Source organism: Salvelinus fontinalis, chromosome 16 (assembly GCF_029448725.1).
Source record: "Salvelinus fontinalis isolate EN_2023a chromosome 16, ASM2944872v1, whole genome shotgun sequence".
NCBI lineage: Eukaryota > Metazoa > Chordata > Actinopteri > Salmoniformes > Salmonidae > Salvelinus > Salvelinus fontinalis.
The window spans coordinates 50947191-50967811 of NC_074680.1; the positions used below are offsets into that span (position 1 = coordinate 50947191).

Consider the following 20621-nt stretch of genomic DNA (forward strand, 5'->3'; position numbering starts at 1 on the left):
ACTGATACAGGACTGATACAGGACTGATACAACAGGACTGATACAACAGGACTGATACAGGACTGATACAGGACTGATACAGGACTGATACAACAGGACTGATACAGGACTGATACAGCAGGACTGATACAGGACTGATACAGGACTGATACAGAACTGATACAGGACTGATACAGGACTGATACAACAGGACTGATACAACAGGACTGATACAGGACTGATACAACAGGACTGATACAGGACTGATACAGGACTGATACAGGACTGATACAGGACTGATACAGGACTGATACAGGACTGATACAACAGGACTGATACAACAGGACTGATACAGGACTGATACAACAGGACTGATACAGGACTGATACAACAGGACTGATACAGGACTGATACAACAGGACTGATACAGGACTGATACAACAGGACTGATACAGGACTGATACAGGACTGATACAGGACTGATACAGGACTGATACAGGACTGATACAACAGGACTGATACAACAGGACTGATACAACAGGACTGATACAACAGGACTGATACAACAGGACTGATACAACAGGACTGATACAGGACTGATACAGGACTGATACAACAGGACTGATACAACAGGACTGATACAGGACTGATACAGGACTGATACAACAGGACTGATACAGGACTGATACAACAGGACTGATACAGGACTGATACAGGACTGATACAGGACTGATACAACAGGACTGATACAGGACTGATACAACAGGACTGATACAGGACTGATACAGGACTGATACAGGACTGATACAACAGGACTGATACAGGACTGATACAGGACTGATACAGGACTGATACAACAGGACTGATACAACAGGACTGATACAACAGGACTGATACAACAGGACTGATACAACAGGACTGATACAACAGGACTGATACAGGACTGATACAGGACTGATACAACAGGACTGATACAACAGGACTGATACAGGACTGATACAGGACTGATACAACAGGACTGATACAGGACTGATACAACAGGACTGATACAGGACTGATACAGGACTGATACAGGACTGATACAACAGGACTGATACAGGACTGATACAACAGGACTGATACAGGACTGATACAGGACTGATACAGGACTGATACAACAGGACTGATACAGGACTGATACAACAGGACTGATACAGGACTGATACAACAGGACTGATAAAGGACTGATACAGGACTGATACAACAGGACTGATACAACAGGACTGATACAACAGGACTGATACAGGACTGATAAAGGACTGATACAGGACTGATACAGGACTGATACAACAGGACTCATACAACAGGACTGATACAACAGGACTGATACAACAGGACTGATACAACAGGACTGATACAACAGGACTGATACAACAGGACTGATACAACAGGACTGATACAACAGGACTGATACAACAGGACTGATACAACAGGACTGATACAACAGGACTGATACAACAGGACTGATACAACAGGACTGATACAACAGGACTGATACAACAGGACTGATACAACAGGACTGATACAACAGGACTGATACAACAGGACGGATACAACAGGACGGATACAACAGGACGGATACAACAGGACGGATACAACAGGACGGATACAACAGGACGGATACAACAGGACGGATACAACAGGACTGATACAACAGGACTGATACAACAGGACTGATACAACAGGACTGATACAACAGGACTGATACAACAGGACTGATACAACAGGACTGATACAACAGGACTGATACAACAGGACTGATACAACAGGACTGATACAACAGGACTGATACAACAGGACTGATACAACAGGACTGATACAACAGGACTGATACAGGACTGATACAACAGGACTGATACAGGACTGATACAACAGGACTGATACAACAGGACTGATACAACAGGACTGATACAACAGGACTGATACAACAGGACTGATACAACAGGACTGATACAACAGGACTGATACAACAGGACTGATACAACAGGACTGATACAACAGGACTGATACAACAGGACTGATACAACAGGACTGATACAACAGGACTGATACAACAGGACTGATACAACAGGACGGATACAACAGGACGGATACAACAGGACGGATACAACAGGACGGATACAACAGGACGGATACAACAGGACGGATACAACAGGACTGATACAACAGGACTGATACAACAGGACTGATACAACAGGACTGATACAACAGGACTGATACAACAGGACTGATACAACAGGACTGATACAACAGGACTGATACAACAGGACTGATACAACAGGACTGATACAACAGGACTGATACAACAGGACTGATACAACAGGACTGATACAACAGGACTGATACAACAGGACTGATACAACAGGACTGATACAACAGGACTACTACAGGACTGATACAGGACTGATACAGGACTGATACAGGACTGATACAGGACTGATACAGAACTGATACAGGACTGATACAACAGGACTGATACAACAGGACTGATACAACAGGACTGATACAACAGGACTGATACAACAGGACTGATACAACAGGACTGATACAACAGGACTGATACAACAGGACTGATACAACAGGACTGATACAACAGGACTGATACAGGACTGATACAACAGGACTGATACAGGACTGATACAACAGGACTGATACAACAGGACTGATACAACAGGACTGATACAACAGGACTGATACAACAGGACTGATACAACAGGACTGATACAACAGGACTGATACAACAGGACTGATACAACAGGACTGATACAACAGGACTGATACAACAGGACTACTACAGGACTGATACAGGACTGATACAGGACTGATACAGGACTGATAAAGAACTGATACAACAGGACTGATACAACAGGACTGATACAGGACTGATACAACAGGACTGATACAACAGGACTGATACAGGACTGATACAACAGGACTGATACAACAGGACTGATTCAACAGGACTGATACAACAGGACTGATACAACAGGACTGATACAACAGGACTGATACAACAGGACTGATACAACAGGACTGATACAACAGGACTGATACAACAGGACTGATACAACAGGACTGATACAACAGGACTGATACAACAGGACTGATACAACAGGACTGATACATGACTACTACAGGACTGATACAGGACTGATACAGGACTGATACAGGACTGATAAAGAACTGATACAACAGGACTGATACAACAGGACTGATACAGGACTGATACAACAGGACTGATACAACAGGACTGATACAACAGGACTGATACAACAGGACTGATACAACAGGACTGATACAACAGGACTGATACAACAGGACTGATACAACAGGACTGATACAACAGGACTGATACAACAGGACTGATACAGGACTACTACAGGACTGATACAGGACTACTACAGGACTGATACAGGACTGATACAGGACTGATACAGGACTGATACAGGACTGATACAGAACTGATACAGAACTGATACAACAGGACTGATACAACAGGACTGATACAACAGGACTGATACAACAGGACTGATACAACAGGACTGATACAACAGGACTGATACAACAGGACTGATACAACAGGACTGATACAACAGGACTGATACAACAGGACTGATACAACAGGACTGATACAACAGGACTGATACAACAGGACTGATACAACAGGACTGATACAACAGGACTGATACAACAGGACTGATACAACAGGACTACTACAGGACTGATACAACAGGACTACTACAGGACTGATACAGGACTGATAAAGAACTGATACAACAGGACTGATACAACAGGACTGATACAGGACTGATACAACAGGACTGATACAACAGGACGGATACAGGACTGATACAACAGGACTGATACAACAGGACTGATACAACAGGACTGATACAACAGGACTGATACAACAGGACTGATACAACAGGACTGATACAACAGGACTGATACAACAGGACTGATACAACAGGACTGATACAACAGGACTGATACAACAGGACTGATACAACAGGACTGATACAGGACTACTACAGGACTGATACAGGACTGATACAGGACTGATACAGGACTGATACAGGACTGATACAGGACTGATACAGAACTGATACAGGACTGATACAACAGGACTGATACAACAGGACTGATACAACAGGACTGATACAACAGGACTGATACAACAGGACTGATACAACAGGACTGATACAACAGGACTGATACAACAGGACTGATACAACAGGACTGATACAGGACTGATACAACAGGACTGATACAGGACTGATACAACAGGACTGGTACAACAGGACTGATACAACAGGACTGATACAACAGGACTGATACAACAGGACTGATACAACAGGACTGATACAACAGGACTGATACAACAGGACTGATACAACAGGACTGATACAACAGGACTGATACAACAGGACTGATACAACAGGACTGATACAACAGGACTGATACAACAGGACTACTACAGGACTGATACAGGACTGATACAGGACTGATACAGGACTGATAAAGAACTGATACAACAGGACTGATACAACAGGACTGATACAGGACTGATACAACAGGACTGATACAACAGGACTGATACAGGACTGATACAACAGGACTCATACAACAGGACTGATACAACAGGACTGATACAACAGGACTGATACAACAGGACTGATACAACAGGACTGATACAACAGGACTGATACAACAGGACTGATACAACAGGACTGATACAACAGGACTGATACAACAGGACTGATACAACAGGACTGATACAACAGGACTGATACAACAGGACTGATACAACAGGACTGATACAACAGGACTGATACAACAGGACTGATACAACAGGACTGATACAACAGGACTGATACAACAGGACTGATACAACAGGACTGATACAACAGGACTGATACAACAGGACTGATACAACAGGACGGATACAACAGGACGGATACAACAGGACGGATACAACAGGACGGATACAACAGGACGGATACAACAGGACGGATACAACAGGACGGATACAACAGGACTGATACAACAGGACTGATACAACAGGACTGATACAACAGGACTGATACAACAGGACTGATACAACAGGACTGATACAACAGGACTGATACAACAGGACTGATACAACAGGACTGATACAACAGGACTGATACAACAGGACTGATACAACAGGACTGATACAACAGGACTGATACAACAGGACTGATACAGGACTGATACAACAGGACTGATACAGGACTGATACAACAGGACTGATACAACAGGACTGATACAACAGGACTGATACAACAGGACTGATACAACAGGACTGATACAACAGGACTGATACAACAGGACTGATACAACAGGACTGATACAACAGGACTGATACAACAGGACTGATACAACAGGACTGATACAACAGGACTGATACAACAGGACTGATACAACAGGACTGATACAACAGGACGGATACAACAGGACGGATACAACAGGACGGATACAACAGGACGGATACAACAGGACGGATACAACAGGACGGATACAACAGGACTGATACAACAGGACTGATACAACAGGACTGATACAACAGGACTGATACAACAGGACTGATACAACAGGACTGATACAACAGGACTGATACAACAGGACTGATACAACAGGACTGATACAACAGGACTGATACAACAGGACTGATACAACAGGACTGATACAACAGGACTGATACAACAGGACTGATACAACAGGACTGATACAACAGGACTGATACAACAGGACTACTACAGGACTGATACAGGACTGATACAGGACTGATACAGGACTGATACAGGACTGATACAGAACTGATACAGGACTGATACAACAGGACTGATACAACAGGACTGATACAACAGGACTGATACAACAGGACTGATACAACAGGACTGATACAACAGGACTGATACAACAGGACTGATACAACAGGACTGATACAACAGGACTGATACAACAGGACTGATACAGGACTGATACAACAGGACTGATACAGGACTGATACAACAGGACTGATACAACAGGACTGATACAACAGGACTGATACAACAGGACTGATACAACAGGACTGATACAACAGGACTGATACAACAGGACTGATACAACAGGACTGATACAACAGGACTGATACAACAGGACTGATACAACAGGACTACTACAGGACTGATACAGGACTGATACAGGACTGATACAGGACTGATAAAGAACTGATACAACAGGACTGATACAACAGGACTGATACAGGACTGATACAACAGGACTGATACAACAGGACTGATACAGGACTGATACAACAGGACTGATACAACAGGACTGATTCAACAGGACTGATACAACAGGACTGATACAACAGGACTGATACAACAGGACTGATACAACAGGACTGATACAACAGGACTGATACAACAGGACTGATACAACAGGACTGATACAACAGGACTGATACAACAGGACTGATACAACAGGACTGATACAACAGGACTGATACATGACTACTACAGGACTGATACAGGACTGATACAGGACTGATACAGGACTGATAAAGAACTGATACAACAGGACTGATACAACAGGACTGATACAGGACTGATACAACAGGACTGATACAACAGGACTGATACAACAGGACTGATACAACAGGACTGATACAACAGGACTGATACAACAGGACTGATACAACAGGACTGATACAACAGGACTGATACAACAGGACTGATACAACAGGACTGATACAGGACTACTACAGGACTGATACAGGACTACTACAGGACTGATACAGGACTGATACAGGACTGATACAGGACTGATACAGGACTGATACAGAACTGATACAGAACTGATACAACAGGACTGATACAACAGGACTGATACAACAGGACTGATACAACAGGACTGATACAACAGGACTGATACAACAGGACTGATACAACAGGACTGATACAACAGGACTGATACAACAGGACTGATACAACAGGACTGATACAACAGGACTGATACAACAGGACTGATACAACAGGACTGATACAACAGGACTGATACAACAGGACTGATACAACAGGACTGATACAACAGGACTACTACAGGACTGATACAACAGGACTACTACAGGACTGATACAGGACTGATAAAGAACTGATACAACAGGACTGATACAACAGGACTGATACAGGACTGATACAACAGGACTGATACAACAGGACGGATACAGGACTGATACAACAGGACTGATACAACAGGACTGATACAACAGGACTGATACAACAGGACTGATACAACAGGACTGATACAACAGGACTGATACAACAGGACTGATACAACAGGACTGATACAACAGGACTGATACAACAGGACTGATACAACAGGACTGATACAACAGGACTGATACAGGACTACTACAGGACTGATACAGGACTGATACAGGACTGATACAGGACTGATACAGGACTGATACAGGACTGATACAGAACTGATACAGGACTGATACAACAGGACTGATACAACAGGACTGATACAACAGGACTGATACAACAGGACTGATACAACAGGACTGATACAACAGGACTGATACAACAGGACTGATACAACAGGACTGATACAACAGGACTGATACAGGACTGATACAACAGGACTGATACAGGACTGATACAACAGGACTGGTACAACAGGACTGATACAACAGGACTGATACAACAGGACTGATACAACAGGACTGATACAACAGGACTGATACAACAGGACTGATACAACAGGACTGATACAACAGGACTGATACAACAGGACTGATACAACAGGACTGATACAACAGGACTGATACAACAGGACTGATACAACAGGACTACTACAGGACTGATACAGGACTGATACAGGACTGATACAGGACTGATAAAGAACTGATACAACAGGACTGATACAACAGGACTGATACAGGACTGATACAACAGGACTGATACAACAGGACTGATACAGGACTGATACAACAGGACTGATACAACAGGACTGATTCAACAGGACTGATACAACAGGACTGATACAACAGGACTGATACAACAGGACTGATACAACAGGACTGATACAACAGGACTGATACAACAGGACTGATACAACAGGACTGATACAACAGGACTGATACAACAGGACTGATACAACAGGACTGATACAACAGGACTGATACAACAGGACTGATACAGGACTACTACAGGACTGATACAGGACTGATACAGGACTGATAAAGAACTGATACAACAGGACTGATACAACAGGACTGATACAACAGGACTGATACAACAGGACTGATACAACAGGACTGATACAACAGGACTGATACAACAGGACTGATACAACAGGACTGATACAACAGGACTGATACAACAGGACTGATACAACAGGACTGATACAACAGGACTGATACAGGACTACTACAGGACTGATACAGGACTACTACAGGACTACTACAGGACTGATACAGGACTGATACAGGACTGATACAGGACTGATACAGGACTGATACAGAACTGATACAACAGGACTGATACAACAGGACTGATACAACAGGACTGATACAACAGGACTGATACAACAGGACTGATACAACAGGACTGATACAGGACTGATACAACAGGACTGATACAACAGGACTGATACAACAGGACTGATACAACAGGACTGATACAACAGGACTGATACAACAGGACTGATACAACAGGACTGATACAACAGGACTGATACAACAGGACTGATACAACAGGACTGATACAACAGGACTGATACAACAGGACTACTACAGGACTGATACAACAGGACTACTACAGGACTGATACAGGACTGATAAAGAACTGATACAACAGGACTTATACAACAGGACTGATACAGGACTGATACAACAGGACTGATACAACAGGACGGATACAGGACTGATACAACAGGACTGATACAACAGGACTGATACAACAGGACTGATACAACAGGACTGATACAACAGGACTGATACAACAGGACTGATACAACAGGACTGATACAACAGGACTGATACAACAGGACTGATACAACAGGACTGATACAACAGGACTGATACAGGACTACTACAGGACTGATACAGGACTGATACAGGACTGATACAGGACTGATACAGGACTGATAAAGAACTGATACAACAGGACTGATACAACAGGACTGATACAGGACTGATACAACAGGACTGATACAACAGGACTGATACAACAGGACTGATACAACAGGACTGATACAACAGGACTGATACAACAGGACTGATACAACAGGACTGATACAACAGGACTGATACAACAGGACTGATACAACAGGACTGATACAACAGGACTGATACAACAGGACGGATACAACAGGACGGATACAACAGGACGGATACAACAGGACGGATACAACAGGACGGATACAACAGGACGGATACAACAGGACGGATACAACAGGACGGATACAACAGGACGGATACAACAGGACTGATACAACAGGACTGATACAACAGGACTGATACAACAGGACTGATACAACAGGACTGATACAACAGGACTGATACAACAGGACTGATACAACAGGACTGATACAACAGGACTGATACAACAGGACTGATACAACAGGACTGATACAACAGGACTGATACAACAGGACTGATACAACAGGACTGATACTACAGGACTGATACTACAGGACTGATACTACAGGACTGATACTACAGGACTGATACAACAGGACTGATACAACAGGACTGATACAACAGGACTGATACAACAGGACTGATACAACAGGACTGATACAACAGGACTGATACAACAGGACTGATACAACAGGACTGATACAACAGGACTGATACAACAGGACTGATACAACAGGACTGATACAACAGGACTGATACAACAGGACTGATACAACAGGACTGATACAGGACTGATACAACAGGACTGATGCAGGACTGATGCAACAGGACTGATACAACAGGACTGATACAACAGGACTGATACAACAGGACTGATACAACAGGACTGATACAACAGGACTGATACAACAGGACTGATACAACAGGACTGATACAACAGGACTGATACAACAGGACTGATACAACAGGACTGATACAACAGGACTGATACAGGACTGATACAGGACTGATACAGGACTGATAAAGAACTGATACAGGACTGATACAGGACTGATAAAGAACTGATACAACAGGACTGATAAAGAACTGATACAACAGGACTGATACAACAGGACTGATACAACAGGACTGATACAACAGGACTGATACAGGACTGATACAACAGGACTGATACAACAGGACTGATACAACAGGACTGATACAACAGGACTGATACAACAGGACTGATACAACAGGACTGATACAACAGGACTGATACAACAGGACTGATACAACAGGACTGATACAACAGGACTGATACAACAGGACTGATACAGGACTACTACAGGACTGATACAGGACTGATACAGGACTGATACAGGACTGATAAAGAACTGATACAACAGGACTGATACAACAGGACTGATACAGGACTGATACAACAGGACTGATACAACAGGACTGATACAGGACTGATACAACAGGACTGATACAACAGGACTGATACAACAGGACTGATACAACAGGACTGATACAACAGGACTGATACAACAGGACTGATACAACAGGACTGATACAACAGGACTGATACAACAGGACTGATACAACAGGACTGATACAACAGGACTGATACAACAGGACTGATACAACAGGACTGATACAACAGGACTGATACAGGACTGATACAACAGGACTGACACAGGACTGATACAGGACTGATACAGGACTGATACAGAACTGATACAGGACTGATACAGGACTGATACAACAGGACTGATACAACAGGACTGATACAGGACTGATACAACAGGACTGATACAACAGGACTGATACAGGACTGATACAGGACTGATACAACAGGACTGATACAGGACTGATACAGGACTGATACAACAGGACTGATACAACAGGACTGATACAACAGGACTGATACAACAGGACTGATACAACAGGACTGATACAACAGGACTGATACAACAGGACTGATACAACAGGACTGATACAACAGGACTGATACAACAGGACTGATACAACAGGACTGATACAGCAGGACTGATACTGCAGGACTGATACAGCAGGACTGATACAGCAGGACTGATACAGCAGGACTGATACAGCAGGACTGATACAACAGGACTGATACTACAGGACTGATACAACAGGACTGATACAACAGGACTGATACAACAGGACTGATACAACAGGACTGATACAACAGGACTGATACAACAGGACTGATACAGCAGGACTGATACTACAGGACTGATACAGCAGGACTGATACAGCAGGACTGATACAGCAGGACTGATACAGCAGGACTGATACAGCAGGACTGATACTGCAGGACTGATACAACAGGACTGATACAACAGGACTGATACAACAGGACTGATACAACAGGACTGATACAACAGGACTGATACAACAGGACTGATACAACAGGACTGATACAACAGGACTGATACAGCAGGACTGATACAGCAGGACTGATACAACAGGACTGATACAACAGGACTGATACAACAGGACTGATACAGCAGGACTGATACAACAGGACTGATACAACAGGACTGATACAACAGGACTGATACAACAGGACTGATACAACAGGACTGATACAACAGGACTGATACAACAGGACTGATACAACAGGACTGATACAACAGGACTGATACAACAGGACTGATACAACAGGACTGATACAACAGGACTGATACAACAGGACTGATACAACAGGACTGATACAACAGGACTGATACAGGACTGATACAGAACTGATACAGGACTGATACAGGACTGATACAACAGGACTGATACAACAGGACTGATACAGGACTGATACAACAGGACTGATACAACAGGACTGATACAGGACTGATACAACAGGACTGATACAACAGGACTGATACAACAGGACTGATACAACAGGACTGATACAACAGGACTGATACAACAGGACTGATACAACAGGACTGATACAACAGGACTGATACAACAGGACTGATACAGGACTGATACAGGACTGATACAGAACTGATACAGGACTGATACAGGACTGATACAACAGGACTGATACAACAGGACTGATACAACAGGACTGATACAACAGGACTGATACAACAGGACTGATACAGGACTGATACAGGACTGATACAACAGGACTAATACAGGACTGATACAGGACTGATACAGGACTGATACAACAGGACTGATACAACAGGACTGATACAACAGGACTGATACAACAGGACTGATACAACAGGACTGATACAACAGGACTGATACAACAGGACTGATACAACAGGACTGATACAACAGGACTGATACAGCAGGACTGATACTGCAGGACTGATACAGCAGGACTGATACAGCAGGACTGATACAGCAGGACTGATACAGCAGGACTGATACAACAGGACTGATACTACAGGACTGATACAACAGGACTGATACAACAGGACTGATACAACAGGACTGATACAACAGGACTGATACAACAGGACTGATACAACAGGACTGATACAACAGGACTGATACAACAGGACTGATACAACAGGACTGATACAACAGGACTGATACAACAGGACTGATACAACAGGACTGATACAGCAGGACTGATACTGCAGGACTGATACAGCAGGACTGATACAGCAGGACTGATACAGCAGGACTGATACAGCAGGACTGATACAGCAGGACTGATACAACAGGACTGATACAACAGGACTGATACAACAGGACTGATACAACAGGACTGATACAACAGGACTGATACAACAGGACTGATACAACAGGACTGATACAACAGGACTGATACAGCAGGACTGATACAGCAGGACTGATACTACAGGACTGATACAACAGGACTGATACAACAGGACTGATACAACAGGACTGATACAACAGGACTGATACAACAGGACTGATACAACAGGACTGATACAACAGGACTGATACAACAGGACTGATACAGCAGGACTGATACAGCAGGACTGATACAGCAGGACTGATACAACAGGACTGATACAACAGGACTGATACAACAGGACTGATACAGCAGGACTGATACAACAGGACTGATACAACAGGACTGATACAACAGGACTGATACAACAGGACTGATACAACAGGACTGATACAACAGGACTGATACAACAGGACTGATACAACAGGACTGATACAACAGGACTGATACAACAGGACTGATACAACAGGACTGATACAACAGGACTGATACAACAGGACTGATACAACAGGACTGATACAACAGGACTGATACAACAGGACTGATACAACAGGACTGATACAACAGGACTGATACAACAGGACTGATACAACAGGACTGATACAACAGGACTGATACAACAGGACTGATACAACAGGACTGATACAACAGGACTGATACAACAGGACTGATACAACAGGACTGATACAACAGGACTGATACAACAGGACTGATACAACAGGACTGAGATATATAAATCTATATTCACACGTGGTTTTGATGGTAATTGAGGCTAATTCACTAAGTCATGATATTACAACACATTCCTCCTGTCCTGCATATCTCTCTAAATGGGCAGACCGGAGGCATGCCGTGTGGCTGGCTGTGTCAACTCACACATCGCTCTGGTGCGTGTAGACACGGTCGAACAGAGCCTCTGGAGCCATCCATTTCACGGGTAGACGACCCTGCAACAACACACAGACAACAGAACAGCTGTATCAGCACGACGGATCAGAACACAGCCCGACATTACATTACAGATATACCCCCCCCCCAATCACTGTCTTACCCATAACAGATATACCCCCCCCAATCACTGTCTTGCCCATAACAGATATACCCCCCCCCCAATCACTGTCTTACCCATAACAGATATACCCCCCCCAATCACTGTCTTGCCCATAACAGATATACCCCCCCCCCCAATCACTGTCTTACCCATAACAGATATACCCCCCCAAATCGCTGTCTTACCCATAACAGATATACCCCCCCCCAATCACTGTCTTACCCATAACAGATATACCCCCCCCCAATCACTGTCTTACCATAACATATATACCCCCCCCATCACTATCTTACCATAACAGATATACCCCCCCCCCCCAATCACTGTCTTACCCATAACAGATATACCCCCCCCAATCACTATCTTACCATAACAGATATACCCCCCCAATCACTATCTTACCATAACATATATACCCCCCCCAATCATTGTCTTACCCATAACAGATATACCCCCCCCCCCCCAATCACTGTCTTACCATAAGAGATATACCCCCCAATCACTGTCTTACCCATAACAGATATACCCCCCCCCCCCAATCACTGTCTTACCATAAGAGATATACCCCCCAATCGCTGTCTTACCCATAACAGATATACCCCCCCCCCAATCACTGTCTTACCCATAACAGATATACCCCCCCCCCAATCACTGTCTTACCATGACAGATATACCCCCCCCCCAATCACTGTCTTACCCATAACAGATATACCTCCCCCCCAATCACTGTCTTACCCATAACAGATATACCCCCCCCCCAATCACTGTCTTACCCATAACAGATATACCTCCCCCCCCAATCACTGTCTTACCCATAACAGATATACCCCGCCCCCAATCACTGTCTTACCCATAACAGATATACCTCCCCAATCACTATCTTACCCATAACAGATATACCCCCCCCCCAATCACTGTCTTACCCATAACAGATATACCCCCCCCCCAATCACTGTCTTACCCATAACAGATATACCCCCCAATCACTGTCTTACCCATAACAGATATACCCCCCCCCAATCACTGTCTTACCCATAACAGATATACCTCCCCCAATCACTGTCTTACCCATAACAGATATACCCCCCCCCCCAATCACTGTCTTACCCATAACAGATATACCCCCCCCCAATCACTGTCTTACCCATAACAGATATACCCCCCAATCACTGTCTTACCCATAACAGATATACCCCCCCCCAATCACTGTCTTACCCATAACAGATATACCTCCCCCAATCACTGTCTTACCCATAACAGATATACCCCCCCCCCCAATCACTGTCTTACCCATAACAGATATACCCCCCCCCCAATCACTGTCTTACCCATAACAGATATACCTCCCCAATCACTATCTTACCCATGACAGATATACCCCCCCCCCCAATCACTGTCTTACCCATAACAGATATACCCCCCCCCAATCACTGTCTTACCCATGACAGATATACCCCCCCCAATCACTATCTTACCCATAACATATATACCCCCCCCATCACTATCTTACCCATAACAGATATACCTCCCCAATCACTGTCTTACCCATAACAGATATACCCCCCCCAATCACTGTCTTACCCATAACAGATATACCCCCCCCCAATCACTGTCTTACCCATAACAGATATACCCCCCCCCAATCACTGTCTTACCCATAACAGATATACCCCCCCCCCAATCACTGTCTTACCCATAACAGATATACCTCCCCCCCATCACTGTCTTACCCATGACAGATATACCCCCCCCAATCACTGTCTGCTGGGGGGGTGGTATATTATTAGTCACGTTGGTAGTCTTCGTGTAGTAGTCTATGTTGTTATTATATTATATTATTATATATTATTAGTCACGTTGGTAGTCTTCGTGTAGTAGTCTATGTTGTTCTTATATTATATTATTATATATTATTGCTCACATTAGTAGTCTTCGTGTAGTAGTCTATGTTGTTCTTATATTATATTATTATATATTATTGCTCACATTAGTAGTCTTCGTGTAGTAGTCTATGTTGTTATTATATTATATTGTTATATATTATTAGTCACGTTGGTAGTCTTCGTGTAGTAGTCTATGTTGTTATTATATTATATTGTTATATATTATTTGTCACGTTGGTAGTCTTCGTGTAGTAGTCTATGTTGTTATTATATTATATTGTTATATATTATTAGTCACATTAGTAGTCTTCGTGTAGTATGTTGTAGTCTATGTTGTTATTATATTATTATATATTATTGCTCACGTTGGTAGTCTTCTTGTAGTAGTCTATGTTGTGCACATCTCTGGCCAGACCGAAGTCTGCGATCTTCATCACGTTCTCCTCGGTTACCAGGACGTTCCTGGCTGCCAGATCTCTATGGATACACTGAGGAAGAGGAATCCATAAGTCCGATACACTGGACTGTATTACACCAGATTGTAGCAAATAGACCATACATAGTCCTAACTTGGGCTGCCCATTCCGGTAGCTTTCCAAACATTCCAAGGTTTCCAGAAATCCCAGTTGGAAGATTCCCGGAATCAGAAGGGAATAAGCAGGGCCAATCTCCAACCAGGATTTCTAGAAACACTGAGCATTTTTTGGAAAGTAAAGATTTTTGTAACCGTACTATGCCCAGTATGCCACCCACCTTCTGTGATGCCAGATACTCCATGCCGCGAGCCACCTGGTAGGCACAGGACACCAGGTCTTTAAAGGTGAGCTGCTCGTCAGGGATCTTACATGTGTCGAAGGAGTAGTCCGTCCCCGGGGGCCGACGGGCTCTCAGGTACTCCCTCAGGTTCCCTTTAGACGCGTACTCCACCAGTACGTACAGGGGACCTGGGGAATATATAATATAGATACTATATATATACTGTATATATACTGTATACCTAAACCCTGTACTCCACCAGCACGTACAGGGGACCTGGGGAATATATAATATAGATACTATATATATACTGTACCTAAACCCTGTACTCCACCAGCACGTACAGGGGACCTGGGGAATATATAATATAGATACTATATATATACTGTACCTAAACCCTGTACTCCACCAGCACGTACAGGGGACCTGGGGAATATATAATATAGATACTATATATATACTGTACCTAAACCCTGTACTCCACCAGCACGTACAGGGGACCTGGGGAATATATAATATAGATACTATATATATACTGTATATATACTGTATACCTAAACCCTGTACTCCACCAGCACGTACAGGGGACCTGGAGAATATATAATATAGATACAATATATATACTGTACCTAAACCCTGTACTCCACCAGCACGTACAGGGGACCTGGAGAATATATAATATAGATACTATATATATACTGTATACCTAAACCCTGTACTCCACCAGCACGTACAGGGGACCTGGAGAATATATAATATAAATACTATATATATACTGTATACCTAAACCCTGTACTCCACCAGCACGTACAGGGGACCTGGGGAATATATAATATAGATACTATATATATACTGTATACCTAAACCCTGTACTCCACCAGCACGTACAGGGGACCTGGGGAATATATAATATAGATACTATATATATACTGTATATATACCTAAACCCTGTACTCCACCAGCACGTACAGGGGACCTGGAGAATATATAATATAGATACTATATATATACTGTATGTATACCTAAACCCTGTACTCCACCAGCACGTACAGGGGACCTGGGGAATATATAATATAGATACAATATACAGTGGGGAGAAGAATTATTTGACACACTGCCAATTTTGCAGGTTTTCCTACTTACAAAGCATGTAGAGGTGTAACGTTCCTGACCTAACTGAAAGGACTGCAACACTTAACAAAGAGCTGGAGTTAGTTTCAGAATGGCTGGCAAGGAATAAGTTAGTAAGTTCCTACTTACAAAGCATGTAGAGGTGTCACGTTCCTGACCTATTTTAATGTTATTTTGATTATGTTTAGTTGGTCAGGGCGTGAGTTGGGGTGGGCATTGTATGTTGTGTGTGTTTGGTTAGTCCATGGGTGTTGTATGTGTATGGGATAGTGTTTGTTAGGTTGTCTAGTTATGTCTATGGCTGCCTAGATTGGGTCTCAATCAGAGACAGCTGTCATTCATTTGTCTCTGATTGGGAGCCAGATTTAAGGTAGCCATAGGCAGTAGGCTTTTGTGGGTGTTTGTTCCTGTGTCCTCACAGGACAGTTGAAGGTTAGTCTCATTTTGTTGTTTTGTAGTTTTGTAGTGTATTGTTTTGCTGTTTTCATTAAAAGATGGCTTATTTCCCTCAATCCGCATCTTGGTCCTATCCATGCTCCTCCTCGTTTGAGGAGGAGAACAACATTGACTGCCTTTACAAGAGGTCTGTAATTTATCATAGGTACACTTCAACTGTGAGAGACGGAATCTAAAACAAAAATCCAGAAAATCACATTGTATGATTTTTAAGTAATTCATTTGCATTTTATTGCATGACATAAGAATTTCATACATCAGAAAAGCAGAACTTAATATTTGGTACAGAAACCTTTGTTTGCAATTACAGAGATCATACGTTTCCTGGAGTTCTTGACCAGGTTTGCACACACTGCAGCAGGGATTTTGGCCCACTCCTCCATACAGACCTTCTCCAGATCCTTCAGGTTTCGGGGCTGTCGCTGGGCAATACGGACTTTCAGCTCCCTCCAAAGATTTTCTATTGGGTTCAGGTCTGGAGACTGGCTAGGCCACTCCAGGACCTTGAGATGCTTCTTATGGAGCCACTCCTTAGTTGCCCTGGCTGTGTGTTTCGGGTCGTTGTCATGCTGGAAGACCCAGCCACGACCCATCTTCAATGCTCTTACTGAGGGAAGGAGGTTGTTGGCCAAGATCTCGCAATACATGGGCTCATCCATCCTCCCCTCAATACAGTGCAGTCGCCCTGTCCCCTTTGCAGAAAAGCATCCCCAAATAATGAAAAAAAGCTATATTTTTGTCTCATCAGACCACATGACCTCCTCCCATTCCTCCTCTGGATCATCCAGATGGTCATTGGCAAACTTCAGACGGGCCTGGACATGCACTGGCTTGAACAGGGGGACCTTGCGTGCGCTGCAGGATTTTAATCCATGACGGCGTAGTGTGTTACTAATGGTTTTCTTTGAGACTGTGGTCCCAGCTCTCTTCAGGTCATTGACCAGGTCCTGCCGTGTAGTTCTGGGCTGATCCCTCACCTTCCTCATGATTATTGATGCCCCACGAGGTGAGATCTTGCATGGAGCCCCAGACCGAGGGTGATTGACCGTCATCTTGAACTTCTTCCATTTTCTAATAATTGCGCCAACAGTTGTTGCCTTCTCACCAAGCTGCTTGCCTATTGTCCTGTAGCCCATCCCAGCCTTATGCAGGTCTACAATTTTAGCCCTGATGTCCTTACACAGCTATCTGGTCTTGGCCATTGTGGAGAGGTTGGAGTCTGTTTGAGTGTGTGGACAGGTGTCTTTTATGCAGGTAACGAGTTCAAACAGGTGCAGTTAATACAGGTAATGAGTGAAGAACAGGAGGGCTTCTTAAAGAAAAACTAACAGGTCTGTGAGAGCCGGAATTCTTACTGGTTGGTAGATGATCAAATTCTTATGTCATGCAATAAAATGCAAATTAATTACTTAAAAATCATACAATGTGATTTTCTGGATTTTTGTTTTAGACTCCGTCTCTCACAGTTGAAGTGTACCTATGATAAAAAATGACAGACCTCTGCATGCTTTGTAAGTAGGAAAACCTGCAAAATCAGCAGTGTATCAAATAACTGTTCTCCCCACTGTATATATACTGTATTTATACTTTATACCTAAACCCTGTTCACTACTTTGGTCGTTTTTATGTGTATCTGTACTTTACTATTTATATTTTTGACAACTTTTACTTTTACTCCACTACACTCCTAAAGAAAATTATGTACTTTTTACTCCATACTGACACCCAAAATCACTCGTTACAGTTTGAATGCTTAGCAGGACAGGAAAATGGTCCAATTCACACACTGATCAAGAGAACATCCCTGGTCATCCCTACTGCCTCTGATCTGGCGGACTCACTAAACAGAGAACATCCCTGGTCATCCCTACTGTCTCTGATCTGGAGGACTCACTAAACAGAGAACATCCCTGGTCATCCCTACTGTCTCTGATCTGGAGGACTCACTAAACAGAGAACATCCCTGGTCATCCCTACTGCCTCTGATCTGGACGACTCACTAAACAGAGAACATCCCTGGTCCTCCCTACTGTCTCTGATCTGGAGGACTCACTAAACAGAGAACATCCCTGGTCATCCTTACTGCCTCTGATCTGGAGGAATCACTAAACAGAGAACATCCCTGGTCATCCCTACTGCCTCTGATCTGGCGGACTCACTAAACAGAGAACATCCCTGGTCATTCCTACTGTCTCTGATCTGGAGGACTCACTAAACAGAGAACATCCCTGGTCATCTCTACTGCCTCTGATCTGGAGGACTCACTAAACAGAGAACATCCCTGGTCATCCCTACTGCCTCTGATCTGGAGGACTCACTAAACAGAGAACATCCCTGGTCATCCCTACTGCCTCTGATCTGGAGGACTCACTAAACAGAGAACATCCCTGGTCATCCCTACTGCCTCTGATCTGGAGGACTCACTAAACAGAGAACATCCCTGGT

The 20621-nt window shown here is 43.7% G+C and overlaps 1 protein-coding gene across 5 annotated transcripts in view; it reads right to left on the reverse strand.

The window, feature by feature from the left end:
• The window catches only part of LOC129813324 (fibroblast growth factor receptor 3), a 211854-nt gene that overhangs the window by 38211 nt on the left and 153022 nt on the right, over positions 1 to 20621 (reverse strand). For all 5 annotated transcript variants that reach the window (XM_055865682.1, XM_055865681.1, XM_055865680.1 and 2 more), the window contains 3 exons: positions 16587 to 16777; positions 16199 to 16321; positions 13776 to 13846 (listed from right to left, as the gene is read on the reverse strand). In XM_055865682.1, coding sequence (XP_055721657.1) covers positions 13776 to 13846; positions 16199 to 16321; positions 16587 to 16777 — 385 coding nt within the window. The remainder of the gene's footprint in view (positions 1 to 13775; positions 13847 to 16198; positions 16322 to 16586; positions 16778 to 20621) is intronic.